This window comes from Culicoides brevitarsis, chromosome 1 (genome assembly GCF_036172545.1).
Source record: "Culicoides brevitarsis isolate CSIRO-B50_1 chromosome 1, AGI_CSIRO_Cbre_v1, whole genome shotgun sequence".
NCBI classification, from domain to species: Eukaryota; Metazoa; Arthropoda; class Insecta; order Diptera; family Ceratopogonidae; genus Culicoides; species Culicoides brevitarsis.
The window spans coordinates 37922691-37940263 of record NC_087085.1 but is presented as its reverse complement, the minus strand read 5'-3'; the positions used below and the strand labels follow the sequence as shown (position 1 = coordinate 37940263).

At 32.9% G+C, this 17573-nt stretch overlaps 1 protein-coding gene across 1 annotated transcript; it reads right to left on the bottom strand.

Moving 5' to 3' along the window:
- Positions 1-858: 858 nt before the first annotated feature.
- Positions 859-17458, bottom strand: LOC134826926 (histone-lysine N-methyltransferase ash1). Its single transcript, XM_063839437.1, has 7 exons — positions 17231-17458; positions 16797-17016; positions 16446-16737; positions 9456-11994; positions 4283-8490; positions 3029-3151; positions 859-1273 (listed from the first exon to the last, which is right to left on the bottom strand). The coding sequence occupies exons 2-7, from the start codon at positions 17012-17014 to the stop codon at positions 1100-1102; spliced, it is 7554 nt and encodes a 2517-aa protein (XP_063695507.1). The 5' UTR covers positions 17015-17016; positions 17231-17458; the 3' UTR covers positions 859-1099.
- Between the last annotated feature and the right edge of the window lie 115 nt (positions 17459-17573).

Genomic DNA, 17573 nt, shown 5'->3' with positions numbered 1-17573 from the left:
ATTATTATTTTATTTAAAAAAAAAATAAAATAGGTATTTAAGAACTTTAAAAATATTTATAATAAATTAAATAAAAATATAATTGAATAAAAAATTTAATAAAATTAAAAAAATATTCAAATAAAAAAATAATCTTGAAATTTCCCTTACATTTTTTTATTTTTAAAATTTATTCAAAAATTAAAAAAAAATAAAACAAAAAAAAATTGAAAATTAAAAGTCAAACAAAAAAAATATATATTCATACTTGCCCATTCAATAAAATAGAAGAAAAAAAATATTCAACAGATATTTTGGTAATTGGACCATTTCTTCATATTTCACTTTTCCAATTATTTTTTATTATTCAGTTAATAAAAAAAATCCGATTGTCTTTATAGAATTTTATTCATACTTTGATTATTGAAGAATATTCTTTGAGCATTTTAAATAATAAAAAAAAATATTTAAAAAAATTAATAAAATAAAAAAAAATATTTTTTATAAAATTTTTTTTTAAATAAATTATAAACAAAAAATGAGCATTTTTAATTCAAAAAAATTTTTTTTAACGTTCATTGACTTGAAAAAAATAAATAATAAAAAAAAAATTAAATATTTGTTCCTGACTTACCTTGTAAAAAACCGGTTGTTTTCAAATAATTAGAATAAAATAAAAAACCGCGACGGAAAAAATCCTTATGCAAATTTATTGACGACCCAAAGAACGACGAATTAGAATTAATTAAAATTGATTGGTTTTTTTCCTTTTTCCAAGTACTTTTTTTTCTTTATTTTAAAAAGACGTTTTTCATTATACTTAATGAATAATAATAAAATTAATAAATTAATTTATCAAATTACTTCTTTTTCTCACTATATATCTAATAATTGAACTTATTTTTCTATATTTACTCCTTTTTTTTTTACAAAAAACCATAAAATCGAACAAGTTTTCTTTCAAACTTTTTTTTTTGTTTGAAAGAAATAAATTGAATGAAAAATTTTATTTTATTTATAAGGAAAAATATTTCTTGTTTTGTACGATTTCTCTTACTTTTTTTTCTATTATTTCGAGACGGATTGCTTTTCAATTTAATTTTTTTCACTTTTTCACATTTTAAGTTGTCGGAACAGGTGTTGATGCATTTTGACGTCGTTGTCGCGCTCCTCTGCCAGTTACCAGATAAGACAAATCCACAGCTGGCAATGCCTTTGCACTTTGAACACGTACCATCGTTGTCATGAGACGCGCTAAGACATCTTCGAGTCGACCACGTTTCTCGCTTGCCGTCTATAAGTGAAGAATTACGAAGAAAAAAAAATTATTAATTTATTCTTTTAGCAGCTTTTTTTTGCTCTTGTTAGCCGAAGGAGACACTTGAATACCTAATTTAGTTAATTCGAGTGATGGAGAGAGGGAATTGCCATTGTCATTGTTCGAAAAAAATTGAAATTCAAAGAAAAAAAATTAATTTAAATGAAAATCGTGTAGAACTTTTTTGTTGCGGGAATTTATCTTTAATTTTTGGGATCATGGAAAGTTCGAAGAATGTCAATTATGATCGTTAATTTATTCTTTTCAGAAGTGATTTAGAAGCGTTTTACGAATAATTGAATTAATTTGGTGAAATTTTCGTCTTTGCTGCAGGTAAAAATTCCCAAGGTTAATTTTCATGCACTATGACTTCTAAGTTTCTGCTTTAATGATATTCTGCGTAATTATTTCAATTATTATGTTTATGCAAAGGATAATGAGACAGGCGGCATATGATGTTCGTTGTCTAGTTTCTAGATTTCTAAGTAGATAGTTATCTACAAAATTTTCGTTATTTATCCCTTTCGTGGTTTTTATCAAAATATATTTAATATTTTCAAGTTTCATTTAAAATTTTAAGGTAAAAAAATAAAAATTATTTTTAAAAATTAAAATATTAATTTAAATAAATAATTTTTAAATTTTTTTTTATATAAAAATTAATTTTATTTATTTTTTTAAAAAAATTTTAAATTTTAAAATTTTTAAAAATAATTAATTAAATAAAATTTTAATTGATTTAATTTTTTAATTTAATTTAAAAAAAAATTAAATTTTTAAAAATAATAAAATTAGTAAAATTTTTAAATTAATATTTATTAATATTAATTAATTAATTTTTAATTATTTTTTTAATTTAATAATTTTAATAAAATTTAAAAATTTTTTCAATTAAAAATTTACTAAAAAAAATAAAATAATTTAAATTATTTTTTTTTTAAATTTTAAAAGAAAATAAAAGTGTAAGAAATTTTGAAATAAAAAAAAATAAGATTTTGAGAAGATAAAAAAATTTTTTTGAAATAATTTAAAAAAAAATTATTAAAACTTTCAATTTAATCTAAAAGTAAATTAAAAAATTAATTTAATTTATTTTTACTGAAATTTAAATTTTTCTCTAAAAATAAAAGTAACTTTTTTTTATTATCAAAAAAAAAAAAAATAAGTAAAAAAATAAATTAAATTTTCCAAAAATTGGAACACGGCGAAAGGGATACAACTTCTCCGAAATAATAATCTTGCAAACAAAAGACGCGCTCTCTCGAGTTCATTGGCATCAAATCTATTTATTCGCACAGCTAGATAAACAAATTGCCTCTCTTGTTCTTTTGAAGCCTGCCTACGTGATAAACTGGATCAAAAAGAGGTCAATGGTCTCTCTCTCGTTCGAAGATTGCAGAATAAAAATGACACAAAATATCCATAAATAAGGATCCAATTCATCGACATTCGGTTTTTGATCCCACACAAACATGAAAAAGGTGAAAAGTGATGAATATTCATTCATTTTCTCAATAAAAAAAGGGCAGACTAAGAAAATATGTTGAATGAAGGAAATTGCATGAAACACGCGGCTGACAAGATTTAGTAGTGAATTTATGGTTCGTTTGAAGTTTTTTTTTTCGGTGTCTGGAGCGCGATAAAGAACATGATTTTTTAATAAAAAAAAAATAAGGGAAAACAGGAACGACAACGAACACATTAAATTATTCATGCGGAGAAATTACTTACTTTAGGCGGTTGTGCCATCAACTGCATGATGGGTGAGGATTTTCGCGGAATCTGCTGAACTTCCTCGTGCTTCGTTTTGCGTTTCTTCTCCTTTGGCAAGATAATGTCTTTTACGTCATGCGGCTGGAAAATTGAAAAGAAAAGGAAAAAATTAAAATGAACCCTTTTAAATATAAAATAACAAAAAATAAAGGGAATTGAGATAGGAACTAATTGATTTTGGGTGTTTCTTCATGAGGAATTTAAGTCAAAAATGATGTAAGTCTAAGATTAAAAATAAATGGAAGTTTTCATGAAACAAAAAAAAAGAGCGCATTTTGATTAATTTTCTATATTATTATTTTTTTTGGTTTGAAAAATAAATTAAAAATTTTATACACGTAGAAATTTTTTATTTTTTCAAAATTTTTTTTTTAATTTTTTTTATCTTGAATTTTTAATTTTATTTTGAAAATAAAAAAAAAATAATTATTTTTAAAAATTCTCGAAATATTAAAAAAAAAAATAATTTTAATTAATTAATTTAAATTAATTTTATTTTGAAAATAAAAAACAATAATTTTTAAAAATTCTCGAAATATTAAAAAAAATTAATTAAAATATTTAAGAGTAATTAAATTAAGTTAAATTTTATATTTTTATTAAATACTTTTTAAAAATTTTTTTAATAGAATCTTTAGAGAATTTTTAAAGATTTTGTATTAATGTTCAATAATTTTTTTTATATTTTTTGGGTTTAAAATTTCTCTTAATTTGAATTAAAATTTTTAATTTTTTTTTAATTAAATAATTTTTTTAAAATTATTTTTTCTGATTTCAAATCATTTAATTGTTGGTACGATATTTTTATAAAAAAAAATATTTTATAAATATTTTATGTTATTATTTTTTTCAAAATCGATTCAAAATTTTTTTATTGAAATATTTTTTTAATAAGCTATTAATAATTAATTTAAAAATATTAATAATTAAAATAAATAATTTGAAAAAATAAAATAAAAAAATTATTTAATAAAAAATTAAATTTTCTAAATATTGACTTGTAATTGTTTTTTTTTTCAATATTTTTAAGAGATTTTAAAAAAATAATTTAATTTTTTTTATGAGAATTTAAAAAAAAAATCTCTCAAAATTAATTTAAAAGACATCAAAACGTACAAAACCCCAATTTTCATTAAAAATATTCAAAATGCTTTTAAAAAAGGTCTTCTCCAAGATTAAATATCCCCAAAAAATACACAAAAAACTACTCACCGCAAACGTTTTTGCAATTTTCAGTTTCTCCTCGAACGGCGTAAACGCATAACTTCTCGTGCAAACGGGATACTGATGTTTCGGTATTTTCGCGAACGTACTGGCACTCTTGTCAACCCGCATCTCACAAATGTACACATGTTGCTCGGCACTTTCCACGGGCCTTCCTTTGCAAAAAGTCGTCGGATCGAGAACCCAGCATCGTCCCATCACGAGATCAATGGGCACAACCTCATAAAGTGGCGATCTGAGAATTTCACAGGGATAAAATTTCCGCGTTGGCTCATGGAACGTTTCGTGCGGCCTGAGATAATGATGCCCGTACACAAAACGCTTTCCCTCCGCATCTTTCCAAAGTCTTTCCACGCGAAAAATGTCACATTGGCAGAAATCGATGTCACCAATTGTGCGATAATTGTGTTTCCGCACCGGAGCATCGGGATTTTCCTTATCCGGAGACATGGGGATGTCGCGTAAAACGTAAACTGTGTCTCCCTGTCGTATCTGGAGATCGTCCCGCATCAACGACAAATAATACTGATGTCCATCCTCGTTGTGTTCGTTGAGCGTAATCTCATAATCGACCTTTTTTGTCGTGTCACATCGCTCACAGAGGTAATTTTCCGCTTCGGGATCCGCTCGAGTGCATTCAATGTGCTGCCAAACGTTGCATTTCGAACATTGGATCATCAGACCTTCGTCTTTGTACAAACCGCAAATGCACTGAATGACATCTTCTGACTCAACTTTGGGTCTTTTGCCTTTAAGAGGGATGATTTTAGGCAATCCCTTGAGAAATTCATCCAAAAGTTGCTTATCGCCGAGAATAATATCCAATTTTTCTGCCGCTTTATCCTTGATCGACAGATAAAACTCCATTAATTTATGCGCTGCAGCGCCCTCTGGCGACGAGATCCCGTAAAAAATGATCGCATTGTTGAACATGCGTTTTACGTCTTCATCAAAAAGGCGGGGGTTGTTGTAAAGTCCCTTTTCGACGTTGTGTTCGATGATATTCAGATCCAACGGGTTCAAAATCCTTTCGTAATACAACGGAAGTTTTTTCTTATTTGGCAGGGAGATCTTCGAAATCAATGTTTGGGCGTCATTTTCGTTCTCCTTGAACGAATGGATGTCATCACAAACACTCCGGAGCACCACAGCGACTCTCGCGGACTTTTCCAGCTCTGGATTATCCTCAAAAATAGCCAAACCACGTGTTCGGATGTTACGCGGAGCTCGAACTGCTGCCATCGGTACCGACAATGAAGTTGTCGACTTCGAAACGGGCGTTGTGGGGTCCTTGCCGTTTACTGTAGGAGCATTTGGCGTCGTTACAGGACACAAGGGACGTTCGTTGTTCCTCCGGACCTTCCGCAAGTTCCTCATGAGGAAGCAATGATGCTCAGCAATTACCAATTTCTCATGTTCTGTGGGCGGAACGAAGGCGGGAAGCAAAGATCCGTACTTGATTGGTATCAAAGGTTGATTTTTCTTCGCTTTTTGTTTGCGAGATCGTTTTTTGTCTTCTTCCAAAGCGGGTTTGACTCTTTGGGATTTGCCTCCAATCACGCCGCGACATTCTTTCGAGCCACATTTGCATTCTTGACCTTCTGCGGGGTTAAAAAGCGCGAAATTATAGTCGTAAGTGAGTTCCTCGAGTGGATCTATGTCACGTAACGCGAAAAGACACATACGGGAGAGTCCATTAACCGACCATTTTTGCATCTCGCAATTTGGCGCGCACGAGTGATTCACAAAACGACAATCGCTGCCCATCCGATGCCCATCAATGACGAGTCCCTTGTCCAAATTCAAGCAGTAATGATGTTGATCGTTCACGTAAACGGTCTGCATGCGATCCTTAAACTCCTTTTCCGTGACAACTTCGCCGCAATACTCCGAGATAAATGTCCCTTTTCTTATCGGAAGTTTGCATCTGACCCCAAAACCTTTGCTGCTCGTCATAAACTTCTCGAGTCCGGGAGCGTTTTCATGCTTTTGTATCTTCGTGTTCTGACATTTGTCGCCACTGGGACACGTTTCGACGCTACATTCCGTGTAAACGAGGCGATTTAAGCAATTTTCCGCACAATCGTAACCCGGCTTGCAACTGCAAACTTGCTGATCGTTCGGGCGAATGGGCGTGGGACGAACATCCGGTGCATATATGTTCACACGGAGCTTCCGGAAATGCCAACTTGCGATATTTCCGGCGAGCTTTCCAGCTTTTGTGGCCATAAAAAGGTCGTATGGGAGTTGGAAGTCACTTTCCGTGTGACGGAAGTATCGTTCGCAGTACGGCGGAGGCGGAAGACTTACAGAAACCTCGCTTAAATTGACATTTTTTGCATTTGAGGTGCGAGATTTCGGGTCTTCTTTGAAATAATCCGAGAAAAGACCCGCTATTAAGTATTTTTTCTTGCCTTTGCGCTCTTTTTCGGCAGGAACTTCAGTTGGGAAGAAAATTTCCACGCCAGATTGGTATGGCAAGGGGTCATGTTCGAGCTCGTCAACTTCAGGCATGGGTTTTAAGGGTAAATTTGACGCTTCAGGAGTCGACAATGAAGGCGATGGATGTTCAACAGTCGTTTCCTCGACTTTTAATGACTTTTTCTTGCGTTGTAACTTCTTCGCCGGTATCAAAAGTTCCAAATCGCCGTGATCTTCGATGATTGGAGGACTTTCTGCGGGTACTTCTTTCGTTTCTTTCGATTTTTTGTCTGAAATTTTCGTTTTCGGCTCTTTTTTGTTCGCCAAACTCGTTCTTTTTGATGTTTCCTTGTGACTTTCCTTTGATTTTTTCGTTAAAACTTGATCTTCTTCCGCTGAAAATGTTCGCGCCACAGTTTTTGCTCGTTTATGACGTGGTTGAGCCTCTTCTTTGTCGGGGGATAATTGACGAACGACACTTTTGGCACGAGATCGCATCCGAGATTGCAAAATATTTTCCTGCATCAACTTGGCGGGTTGCATTCCGATGTAACGAACCACTGATTTCGATCTTTCCTGATGTTTACGCTTGAAGGTCAAATCAAGGTCACGCTTTATTTCGTCAGTTTCGGCATCTTTTCCGAGCAATCCTCGTCCCACGCTTTTGGCGCGAGGTCTGTGGATGATTTCCGTGTCTTTTTTGCTGCTGCTTGGCACGAAACTCGAGTCGTCGAGCGATTTTAACTTGACGACGGCGAATTTTTGGTTAAATTCGCGCGTAAGTTTCTCTAATCGCGTGATTTGGTCCAAATTTTTCACGGGAGTCGATGGTAAAGAATGAGATTTCTCGTGATTTTTCGATTTTTCTTTCGATAATTCGAGATCGGAGCGTCTTGTGAGTTGTCGTCCTCGAGATTTTTGAGGAGTGACAGATTTTAACTCGATTGTGCCTTTTTCTGGTATCCGCAAACCCGGCAAACGTTCAATGCTGACAGTTAATTTGTCTTTTTCTTTGATGGCATCTTCAATTGAAGGACGTTTGCTGGGCGTTGATTTGCTTTTCGTGCCAGCGGATGAGGAACAAGGCACTTCTTTGTTGCGTTTCACTTTTTCCACGTCGTCATTTTCTTTGTTTTTGCTGTTTTTCGTGAGATTTATCAGAGGTTCGCTGTCGGAAGATTTGTCACGCGGCGTTTTTGGTCCATTTTTCACTTTTTTACTTGGCGCTGCGTCGGGTGAGGTTTCCTCGCGTTCGCGTTTTCCTTTCTTTTCGCCTTTTTTGGATGTCAAAGATTTATTTTTGTCTTGCAACGGTTTTTCGCGTGTTCGTAATGATCGCGATGGCGAAACGTCGTCCTCCAACAACGAATTTCGGTTGCGTTCGATGAATTTTTTCGTGTCTTCGCCTTCGACGGGGACGCGATCGCATATTTTTTGACGATTTTCTCCCGAATCTTCGACTTTTACGAGTTTTTTCTTCTTTTTCGAAGGGAATCCCGTGCGATTTATTGCCTTGCGACGCTTTTTCTTCAACAGTAAATGACCTCCGGTGATGCTTAAGAGTTTTTCAACAACTTTTTCGGCTGCTTTGTTCGTGTTTCCTTTCTTGCCTTTGTTTTCGGGACTAAACTCGGATTTTCCCGCAAAGTTGATTGTCGAAACAGGAATTTGGAGTTCAAGATCAAAGCTCGGCTCGAAAACGCCTGGCGGAATATTTGATGAATTTTTGTTGAGTTTTGATGTTTGGTCTTGCTTCGATTTGGTCTTTGATGGCACTGAAAAAAAATAAAAAAAAAAAATTATTTAATTTATATTTTAATTATGAAAAAATGAAGGAAAATAAATTTATAAATTAAAAAAAAATGAAAATTTAATTTAAAAAAATATAAAATTATAAAATATAAATATAAAAATAAATATAAAATATAAAAATTGTTTAATTGTTTATGTTTTTTAAAATAAAAATAAATAAATTATTTTTTTCAATCTTAAAATGTTTTAAATGAAAGTGAAATAAAAATTAAAATAAAAATTATTATAAGAATTAAATTTTTTTTATTTAATTTTTATATTAAAATTAAATTAAAAATTAAATAAAATAAAAATAAAAAAAAACTATTCAAAAAATAAAAAATAATAATACATAAAAATAGAGTTTAAAATATTTTCGAAAAAAAGTAATTTTAATAAATTTTTTTTATCGTGGTTAACATTTTTTATTTATTAAAAATTTATTTAAGATGACAAAAAAATTTAATTAAAATTGATTGAAAAATTCAAGGAATAAAAATAAAATAAATAATTTCAGATATTTTTTTACTTTGCATTAATTAATATTAATCTTTCATTTTAAAATGATAAAAATTAATTAATTAAATAAATAAAAAAAAAAATATTTTATATTATAATTAAATAAAATTTTTAAAATAAAAAATAAATAAAATTCCTTAATTCATTTATTAAAAATTTCAGAAAAAAATGTAAAATATTTTTTTTTATTAATTTTTTTGTAAATTTAATTTAAATATTTTTTAATAATTAAATGAACGCAAAATTTAAGAATTAAAAAAAAAATTTAATAATATTTTTAAAATTTTAAAAAATAAAAAATTTTTGAAATATTAAAAAATTAATATTTTTAAACTTAAAAAAAAATTAAAAACAAATTATTTAACTTTTTTAAGTAAAATTTTTGTTGTTTTTTTATTTAATTTTATTTTAAAAATTGTCAAAAACTCACCTGAAATCTTCGTCGAACCCTTCTCATGTCCCAATTTTTTATTCCCCTTCGTAAGAGATTCTTGTTTTCCTTTCTTGCCAACACTCGTTTTATCACTCGCACTTCCATTTTCCGCTGACGACTTAAAATTCGACGGATCAGATCTAAGTTTCTTCGTCACTCCCTTCGAATCGGGACTCAAAAGTGCTGCACTTGCCTTTTTCGCTGCCCCATTTTCCGTCGGCGATATTTTAGTCGCGGCATTATTTCGTTTCTTCCCGCTTTCCGATGCTTTTGTATCAACACTCAATGGAGCAGTGACATTTTCTTGCGTTGTCTTCAGCAAATGTCTCTTTTTCGGGCTCACATTTTTACTTGAATCCTTATTTTTGGGCGACGAACTCCCGTATTTCGAGATACACGATTCGATTGCTTCTTCGTAATGCGCTCGAAGTCGTTCGAAATCTTTTTTGTCATGAGTTTTGCGTTTTTGTTCGGCTCCCGAGACTTCGTCGTCGTCGCTGATTTCGCCGCCACGTTCTCCGTTAGCTAAAAGATAATGTCGTTTCTTTAACGGAAGTTTATGATCATCCGGGCTTTGCGTTAATGTTTGTGCAGATTTTTTATTTCGACGTTTTGTTGCCGGAGTACTTGTTGTTACTGCCGAAGATTCCGCGTTATCGCTCGTTTTTCGCTTTTTGGGTCCTCTTTTGTTGCCCACAGCACTTCCCTTGCCTCCAACAGTCTTTTCCGCATTTTTCTCTCCGTAAATTTTGCAAAGCGCCTTGAACGAATCGCTCAGTTGATCGATTTCGAGCAAGATTTTCGCATCATTGACTTTTCCGCCGCCCGGTAGGGAGCTTCGTGACTTGTATTTCGAGCCTCGTCGTCGCCCGCGTCGCTTAAAATGACTCCGAGACGAACGACTACTGCACCGACTCATCGTTGACATGCGTCGATGTCGTCGGGAAGCACTTGTACGACGACTTTTCATCGATCGACCATCGATACTTTTCGAACGAACACTCATGGCGGGCTTAATTGATGGCGATTCGTTCCCTTCCTCATCCGGATGACGAACTCTTTGTGTCACACGTTCACACAAGTTCTCGAGAATATCTTTGGTGCTGGATTTTCGTTGTTTCGCCGCATGTTCCTCGACATTGGCGCGTGAAAGTGTCGGTAATTTGGGCGCTGCGCTCTTTTGAAGCGTCAATTTCTTCCCAAAAGCCGATGCTTGACCCAATTTCGGGGGCGGTACTTGAATAGAAGCCCCAAATTTAGGCTTTGATGCTGCCATGAGACTACTGAACTTCGTCAATGTCAATTTTTGTTCGACTTTTTTCGGTAAAAGAGGCGGCGGAGTCTTTCCCCTTGTCGATGGGATCGATTCGCGACTGCTGCTTGTGTTACTGCTCGTTCCTAGCGTTAAAGCTCCCAATTGTAAGATGTCACTTAGCTCGTCGATGGCACTTTTTGATCCATTTCCGATCTTTTTTCGACGTTTACGTCGGACTTTCTTCCGATGTCGGATGCTGCAGTCACTGCGATACCCGCAACTCTTCGCCCTGCTACTGAAATCCGTGCGATATCCGCTTCTCCCGCGACTTTTTACACTGTGATCCGATTTATAGCCCGATAAACTGCGTTTTCCGCGACTTCCGTAATAATCACTCACATATCCGCTATTCGCCGCGAGTCGTTTACTGCAACAAATCGAGTGCCCGCCATCAGATTTGTATCCATCCAAGCAGGGTTCACGAAATTTCTTGTTTAAATCGATTTTTTTCCACATCGGATCGAGTGCTTCGTCTTTGCTGAGTGGCTTGTGTGACGACGAACGATCTTTGTTGCTGGATTTTTTGCGTCGCGGCGGATACAAGACACGTTCCATGGGATAACTGCTGGCAAGACTGCTGTATTTCGGTGTTTCGGGCTTCTTATTCGGCTTTTTTGTACTTTCCGCTTTGGCTATTTGTGCTTTCGACAAGTTTCCGTTTCTTGGGGATGGCGCCGGGCTTACTGTTGATAAAATTCCCGAGTCAGGAGACTCGCTGACAAGCCCGTTCGTGAGATTCGACGTCGATGGCAAGGGATTTTGGCGCGGAGGGCGTCCCCGTTTACGCGGAAGGGGCGCATTTTGTGTTTGCGGAGCACTTTTCGCGCCATTTTTGGTGTCATTTGTGCCAGAAGTGGTCGTTGTCGATGCTGAAGTCGTTCCGTTGCCCAACATTTGCGTTTTTGCGACAAAATCTTGCAATAAACTTGAGTTGTATTGCACGCGGGGGACAGCACGAGCACTATCTGCATCCGATTCGCTCTCGACACGACGAATTAGAGCCGCAATTGCAGGTAATTCCATATCGCTCGACGAATCTTCGGCATTATTTGTCAGAGATCGCGATGCTAAGCTACCCGAAAAGGTGTCCGTTGATGGCAAGATGGCATTTAAGTCGTCAGCGTTGATTTCTTGGAGCGATTTTTCGTCGTCGTCGGATGTGTTGCTGTTGCTGCTCGAATCGCTCGCTTCTCCGCTGCTTGTTGAACCTCCTCGACTCGCCTGAAATGAAAGAAAACAAGAAAAATCATTAATATTAATGCTTTTTTGTGAATGACAAGAAACAGGCTTCGCGTCAGTTGCGATCATGAGAAGAATATTCAATGAGATTAATGATAAAAATTGCAAACTGGTTGCAATTAAATGGATTTTTATCGCATCGTTGCGTTTTGTATGGAAGGACCACAGACCATTTTTCATTTGAATTTTTTGTGGTTCGCCAATTCGAGACTTAATTAAACGAAATTTCGTACTTTATTAACTTATTTCATTTTTTAATGAAATTTTTGCACACATCGAGTGTCAATATTGGAAATTTTTCATTTATTCCGCTATTTAATTGGATTTATTATTTACCACGCACTTCAGTAAGAAAAATTGATGGAGTGCAAAAAAATTAATTTCTGAAAACGGAGAAATTTTATCAACATTTTTTGTATTTTTAAAGTATAATTTTCGTATTTTTATGACATTTTTAAATTATTTTTTAAAATTTAAATTAAATTATTAATTAAATATTTAATAATTAAATAAATTAAATTAAATAAATTATTTAAATATTTAATCTTAAATTAATTTTTATTTTTAAAAATTACCAAAATTAAAAAAAATATTTTTTTTTTTACGAAATATTTTTTTTTAAATTTTTATAAAATAAAATATTTAAATTTCGTAATAAAAAAATTTTTTGAAAAAAAATTTTTGGTCACGTATTTTAAAAAATGTTTAAATTTTTTAAAATTATTTTTTAAGCAAATTTTTTTTTTTAAATTAAAATAAATTTTTTGAAAAAAAAATTTCAAAAAATTCAAAAATATTTGTAAATTTAATTTTTTTTTAAATATTTTTTTTATTAAAAAATTTTAAAAAAAATTAAAAAATTAAATTTTGAAAAAAAAAATTTTAAATCAATTTAAATTTATTTTTAAAAATTAATTTTAAATTTTTTTTTTGGGCAAAAATGTATTTTTTTTTAAAAAAATTTTTTTAAATAAAAAATAAGACCTTAAAATTTAAATTAATAAAATATTATTTTATTTTTAATTAAATTAAATTAAATTAAATTAAAAAATTAAAAATATAATGAAAAAAAAATTGAAAAATATTTAAATATTATTTTCATTAAAAAAATTAAAAGAGCAATTTGATAAATATTTGCTCAAAAAAAAAAATTTGAAAAAAGAAAAATTATATTAAAAATAAAAAAAAAAATATTTTAAAATTAATGAAATGAAAAAAATATAGGTATGAATTTAAAAAAATATTTATTTTAATGTAATTTTTCATAATGAAAAATAAATTGAGCAATTTTATAGTTAAATATTTGCAAAAAAAAAAATTGACAATGATGTTAATTAATTTTCACTGCAACAATTTTTAATTACATTCTGTAAAAGCAAATATTTTTTTTAATAATGTAAAACATGAGATGGAATTGTCCCTTTGACTAATTAAAAATGGATATGAGTCAATATCCTCTTGTCTGTTAATGTCTGAGTAGATTTCCGAGAATTTATTTCCTCTTTTCAGTTTACTTCAGAACTTCATTCAACATGGACAAGTCAGAATTTGAAAAGTCATTCAATAAATTTCATTTTAAAGTTCTCAAGGTAAGATTTGAAAACAATAAAAATTAAATTTTCCTTAAAATTTTAATTTTCAGCAAATTATATCGAGATCTAATTCAAGCAAGAACGTTATTTGGTCCCCATTCACTCTACATTTGGCTCTGACAAAACTTTATCTCTGTTCTGACGATAAAACGTCTTTTGAACTCGCTGCTTTGTTACATTACGACGTGAACTTATCGAAACGAGATCCCGCAAGAAACGTTCGAAATCTGTTAAAAGCTCTTTCAGACGATCCCTATCCTTGCTTCTCCGAAAAACTTTTGATCGATCAAAGCTTTTCTTTAAACGACGACATAAACCCTCGTCTCGAGAAGTATTTTGGGCATGGAGCGGGCATCCATAAAGTTCAATTTGTGAAACAAGAAAAAACGCGAAGAAAAATAAATGCATTGGTCGAAACAGATACCTTTCACGCCGTTCAGTCTGTCGTACAAGATGACTTTGCAGCAGCCAGTTCCGCCGTCATGCTTCAAGTAATGTTCGTTAAAGCAAATTGGGAGAAGGGATTCAACAAGGAGGATGTTGTCATGCATCCGTTCTACATTAACGACAAGGAAATGAGTAATGTTGAAATGATGTTTGCACGGGTACGCATAACCTGTTGAAATATTCACGACGGGGGGATTTTAATTTTTAATTGCAGAACGAATTCAAATACGCGAAAATGAAGGAATGGAAATGTGCTGCACTGGAAATGTTTTTTCATAAATCCGAATTGAGCTTTATTATTCTATTGCCTGACTCAAAAACAGGATTATCGAATGTTGAGAGTAAAATCTGTGGAAAAGCTCATGAAAAAGTATTCCAAAAACTCGATGAAAGCTTTGTAAGTAAAGGAGTTAATGTTGCAATTCCTAAACTCATCCTCGAAATGGATCTTCTTGATATGGATTCGAACTTGAAAAAGGTAAATTTCCTCTAATTCAAATCATTTCCTTAAAATTTCCATTCACAGTGCAACCTTTCCTCGTTATTCGACGCGAAAAAGTGCGATTTATCTGATGCTGTTTCCGATCCGTTTTGTATTTCAAAAATTATCCATAAAACAATCATCAAATTTCAAACTCATGGACCATCAGTTCCTGCTAATCCCATGTTATTCGATAGCAAAACGCCAAATTTCATGGTTGATCATCCTTTCATGTTCTTTGTGAGACTCAAAAATTCGTCAGTTTGTCTCGTTTCTGGAAGCATTCGTAAAATTGAAAGTCCTCCGCTTCCTCCTGCCAATCCAATGATGGGTCCTCCTCAATTGGGCGCTCCGCCGATGATGCCTCCAATGATGGGAGGAGGACCTTACGTGTCAATGATGCCTCCGCCAAATGCTTTTATGGGCATGCCACCAATGTAGAAACCACAAAAATCTCAAAAATTATGTAATGAAATATAACGAAGAAGGAGAAGAATAAACAAAAGTGTTGAAACCACAAAGTATGCAAATATTTGTAAGTAGCAAAGAATGTTTATGGATTTTTTTCTGCGGTAAACGACAACGACACAAGTAGTCCTTTAGATTGTTAAGAATCTCCCCCAAACCCATTCACAAAAATGTCTAAAAACTTTAAAGTATCGAACAGCCAATTAAAGTCCATGTTGTTAGCAAAAATCGAATCACCCGGTTGGGAAGTGACTGCATTTTAAAAGTGTGTAGTTATATAGTGAACGGATACGCGACATGTGTGTTGTTAAGGTTGGAGGAATTCTCGTTTGTGATGTTTTTTTCGAAGGATTAAGGAGAAAATTTGTTCAGTTTCGGTTTGATAGCTCAACGTTAGTTTAGATTTAGCGGATAAGCTTCTCATATCAAAACTCAGTAGTTAGACACTTCCAGTTAGATCCATTGTGCAACAATATTTAATGGTTAGAAGTAGATTTTTTGCTGCTTTGCGATAATATCAAACTATTAAACGAGATTCTTTGCCAAATACTGAGTAATTCTTTTTGCTGCAACATTTTTTTATGCATTAATGTATTGATTTCCATGCGTCAATATTCTAAGAGCTCTGTTTTGTACTTTTTGTAGTGATGCGATATCTTCTTTTTTGTTCAGATACAATATTGAACTGCAGTAATCTATATGAGTCCCAAAGCGGCATTCTTTTGTGAATTATTTCGTTTTCAGGATGCCTTTTATGAATGGAGTCAGAAAAGTTTTTCATGATTTTGAGTCTCGAACCGACGAACTTATATTTAGCTTTTAATGTTGACAAAGGCTTCATCGGCTTGAAGTATAATACGTCACTCCAATTACGTTTTTCATCAAAAAGAATGCTCCGTGGCTATAATTGGTATCGTTGGACTCGTTAGGTCCTAAGCTTTCAAAAAAAATCTGATTTCAAAGTTTTTCAGCCAGCTTCACAAGAATTATGGTTAAAAATGTCGTATTTTCATTCAAATTTTGTCCTTTTATCCTTCAAAACTTTGAGTCGAATAATAAATTTTCCTAAAATTGACTTAAAAAATTTAAAAAATTATAATTTTTAAGATTTTTTTCACCGAAAAAAAATATCAAAGATGAAAACTTCCACAAACACTCCTTCAACCTTAATTAATTTACCTACTTTTTGTTTTTGCACACAATCTGCACGTAAAATGCACTCCATACGTCACACACACATGTATGCATGCACGTTTTTACCTGTTTTTATTTGCGAACAGGATTTCGCGTATCGCGTATGTTCATATATGCATTTGCATCTTTTTTACGTTCATTTTTTTTCGTCGCAACTTCAACTTTTTTTTCATCTATCCGATTATGCGAGAAAATGTCGATGTTTCGAGGATCAATACAAAAAAAAGTTTTTGGCTTCGATTTTTACTCACATTTTTGTTGCTGCCACTGTGCACGGAGCTGGATTTGCGTTTGTTATTTTGCACGGCACGCGTCGAGCTGGCATTCGATTCGTCGCTATCACAGTCGGTACAGTACGAACTTTCGCTGTCTGTGTCGGATTTGTCATGAGTCACAGGCTTGTTGTGAGGGATTAACTTTTTTGTCGGCAAGCGTCTTTTCTCCTGTGTCGGCTGTTGCCCATTGAGTTGCTCATGACTTCCGCTCATCGAGGGTTGGGGGGTTCCTGTACGCGGAAAGGCGATTTTCATCTTTAAGCCCGAACTGAAATTTGAAAAGAAATATTTTAGTTAAGTTTTTGTGGAAATTTTTTAAAAAATTACCTCGTAACGCTGAATTGCGGCATCTTTGTCGGCGAATCTTGAACACTCGACTTCTTTTTCGAGGATACCGTCGATGTGTCGCTGTCGGAAGACGATCCCGAGTCATCACTCCCGCTCGAGCTGCTGCTAGACGACGAAGACAGCGCCGATTTTGTCATTGGCTCGGCTTTTTGCTTTGTCGGGATGTTATTTGATGTCTTGTAGCTACTGCTGGACATTGCTGAAAAACACAAAAAGAAACAAAATTAGTGTCCTGTCGCACAAAGGAAGAAGGATTTAAAGGTCATCGACCCAAATTCAACCCTTTTTTGTTTGTCGATTTATTGAGCGGGAATTTCGCCGTCGGAACTCATTTGCAGCTTTTAGAAGCATTTTTCCGTTCAGACGAAGCAAAATTTCCCGGTTCAAATGGAAATTTGACGCGCATTAATTACCGTCTCAGTTAATTGATCGAAAATTTTATCACCAGTTGATGCGTTTTTTGTTGTATTAGCAAAACTTTATGTCGCACAATTTTTAATTATTCCGTTTGGCGGCGTTTTTCTTGTGTTTTCACACTTTTTGGACTGCTTCGTGTGTGCGGTAGTCCTGGAACGTCGGATTTGGCGACAATTTATGCCATTTTTCGCACTTTTTCCACGAAAAATACGGAAAATTGTGGTCCTTTTTGCTGTTGTAAATAAATATGCTGTGTAAAAATATCAACATATCACTTTCATTCGTCTCACGGTTGTGCTGTGATCCAACGAACAACATACTCAAAGCATGGGTTATGAT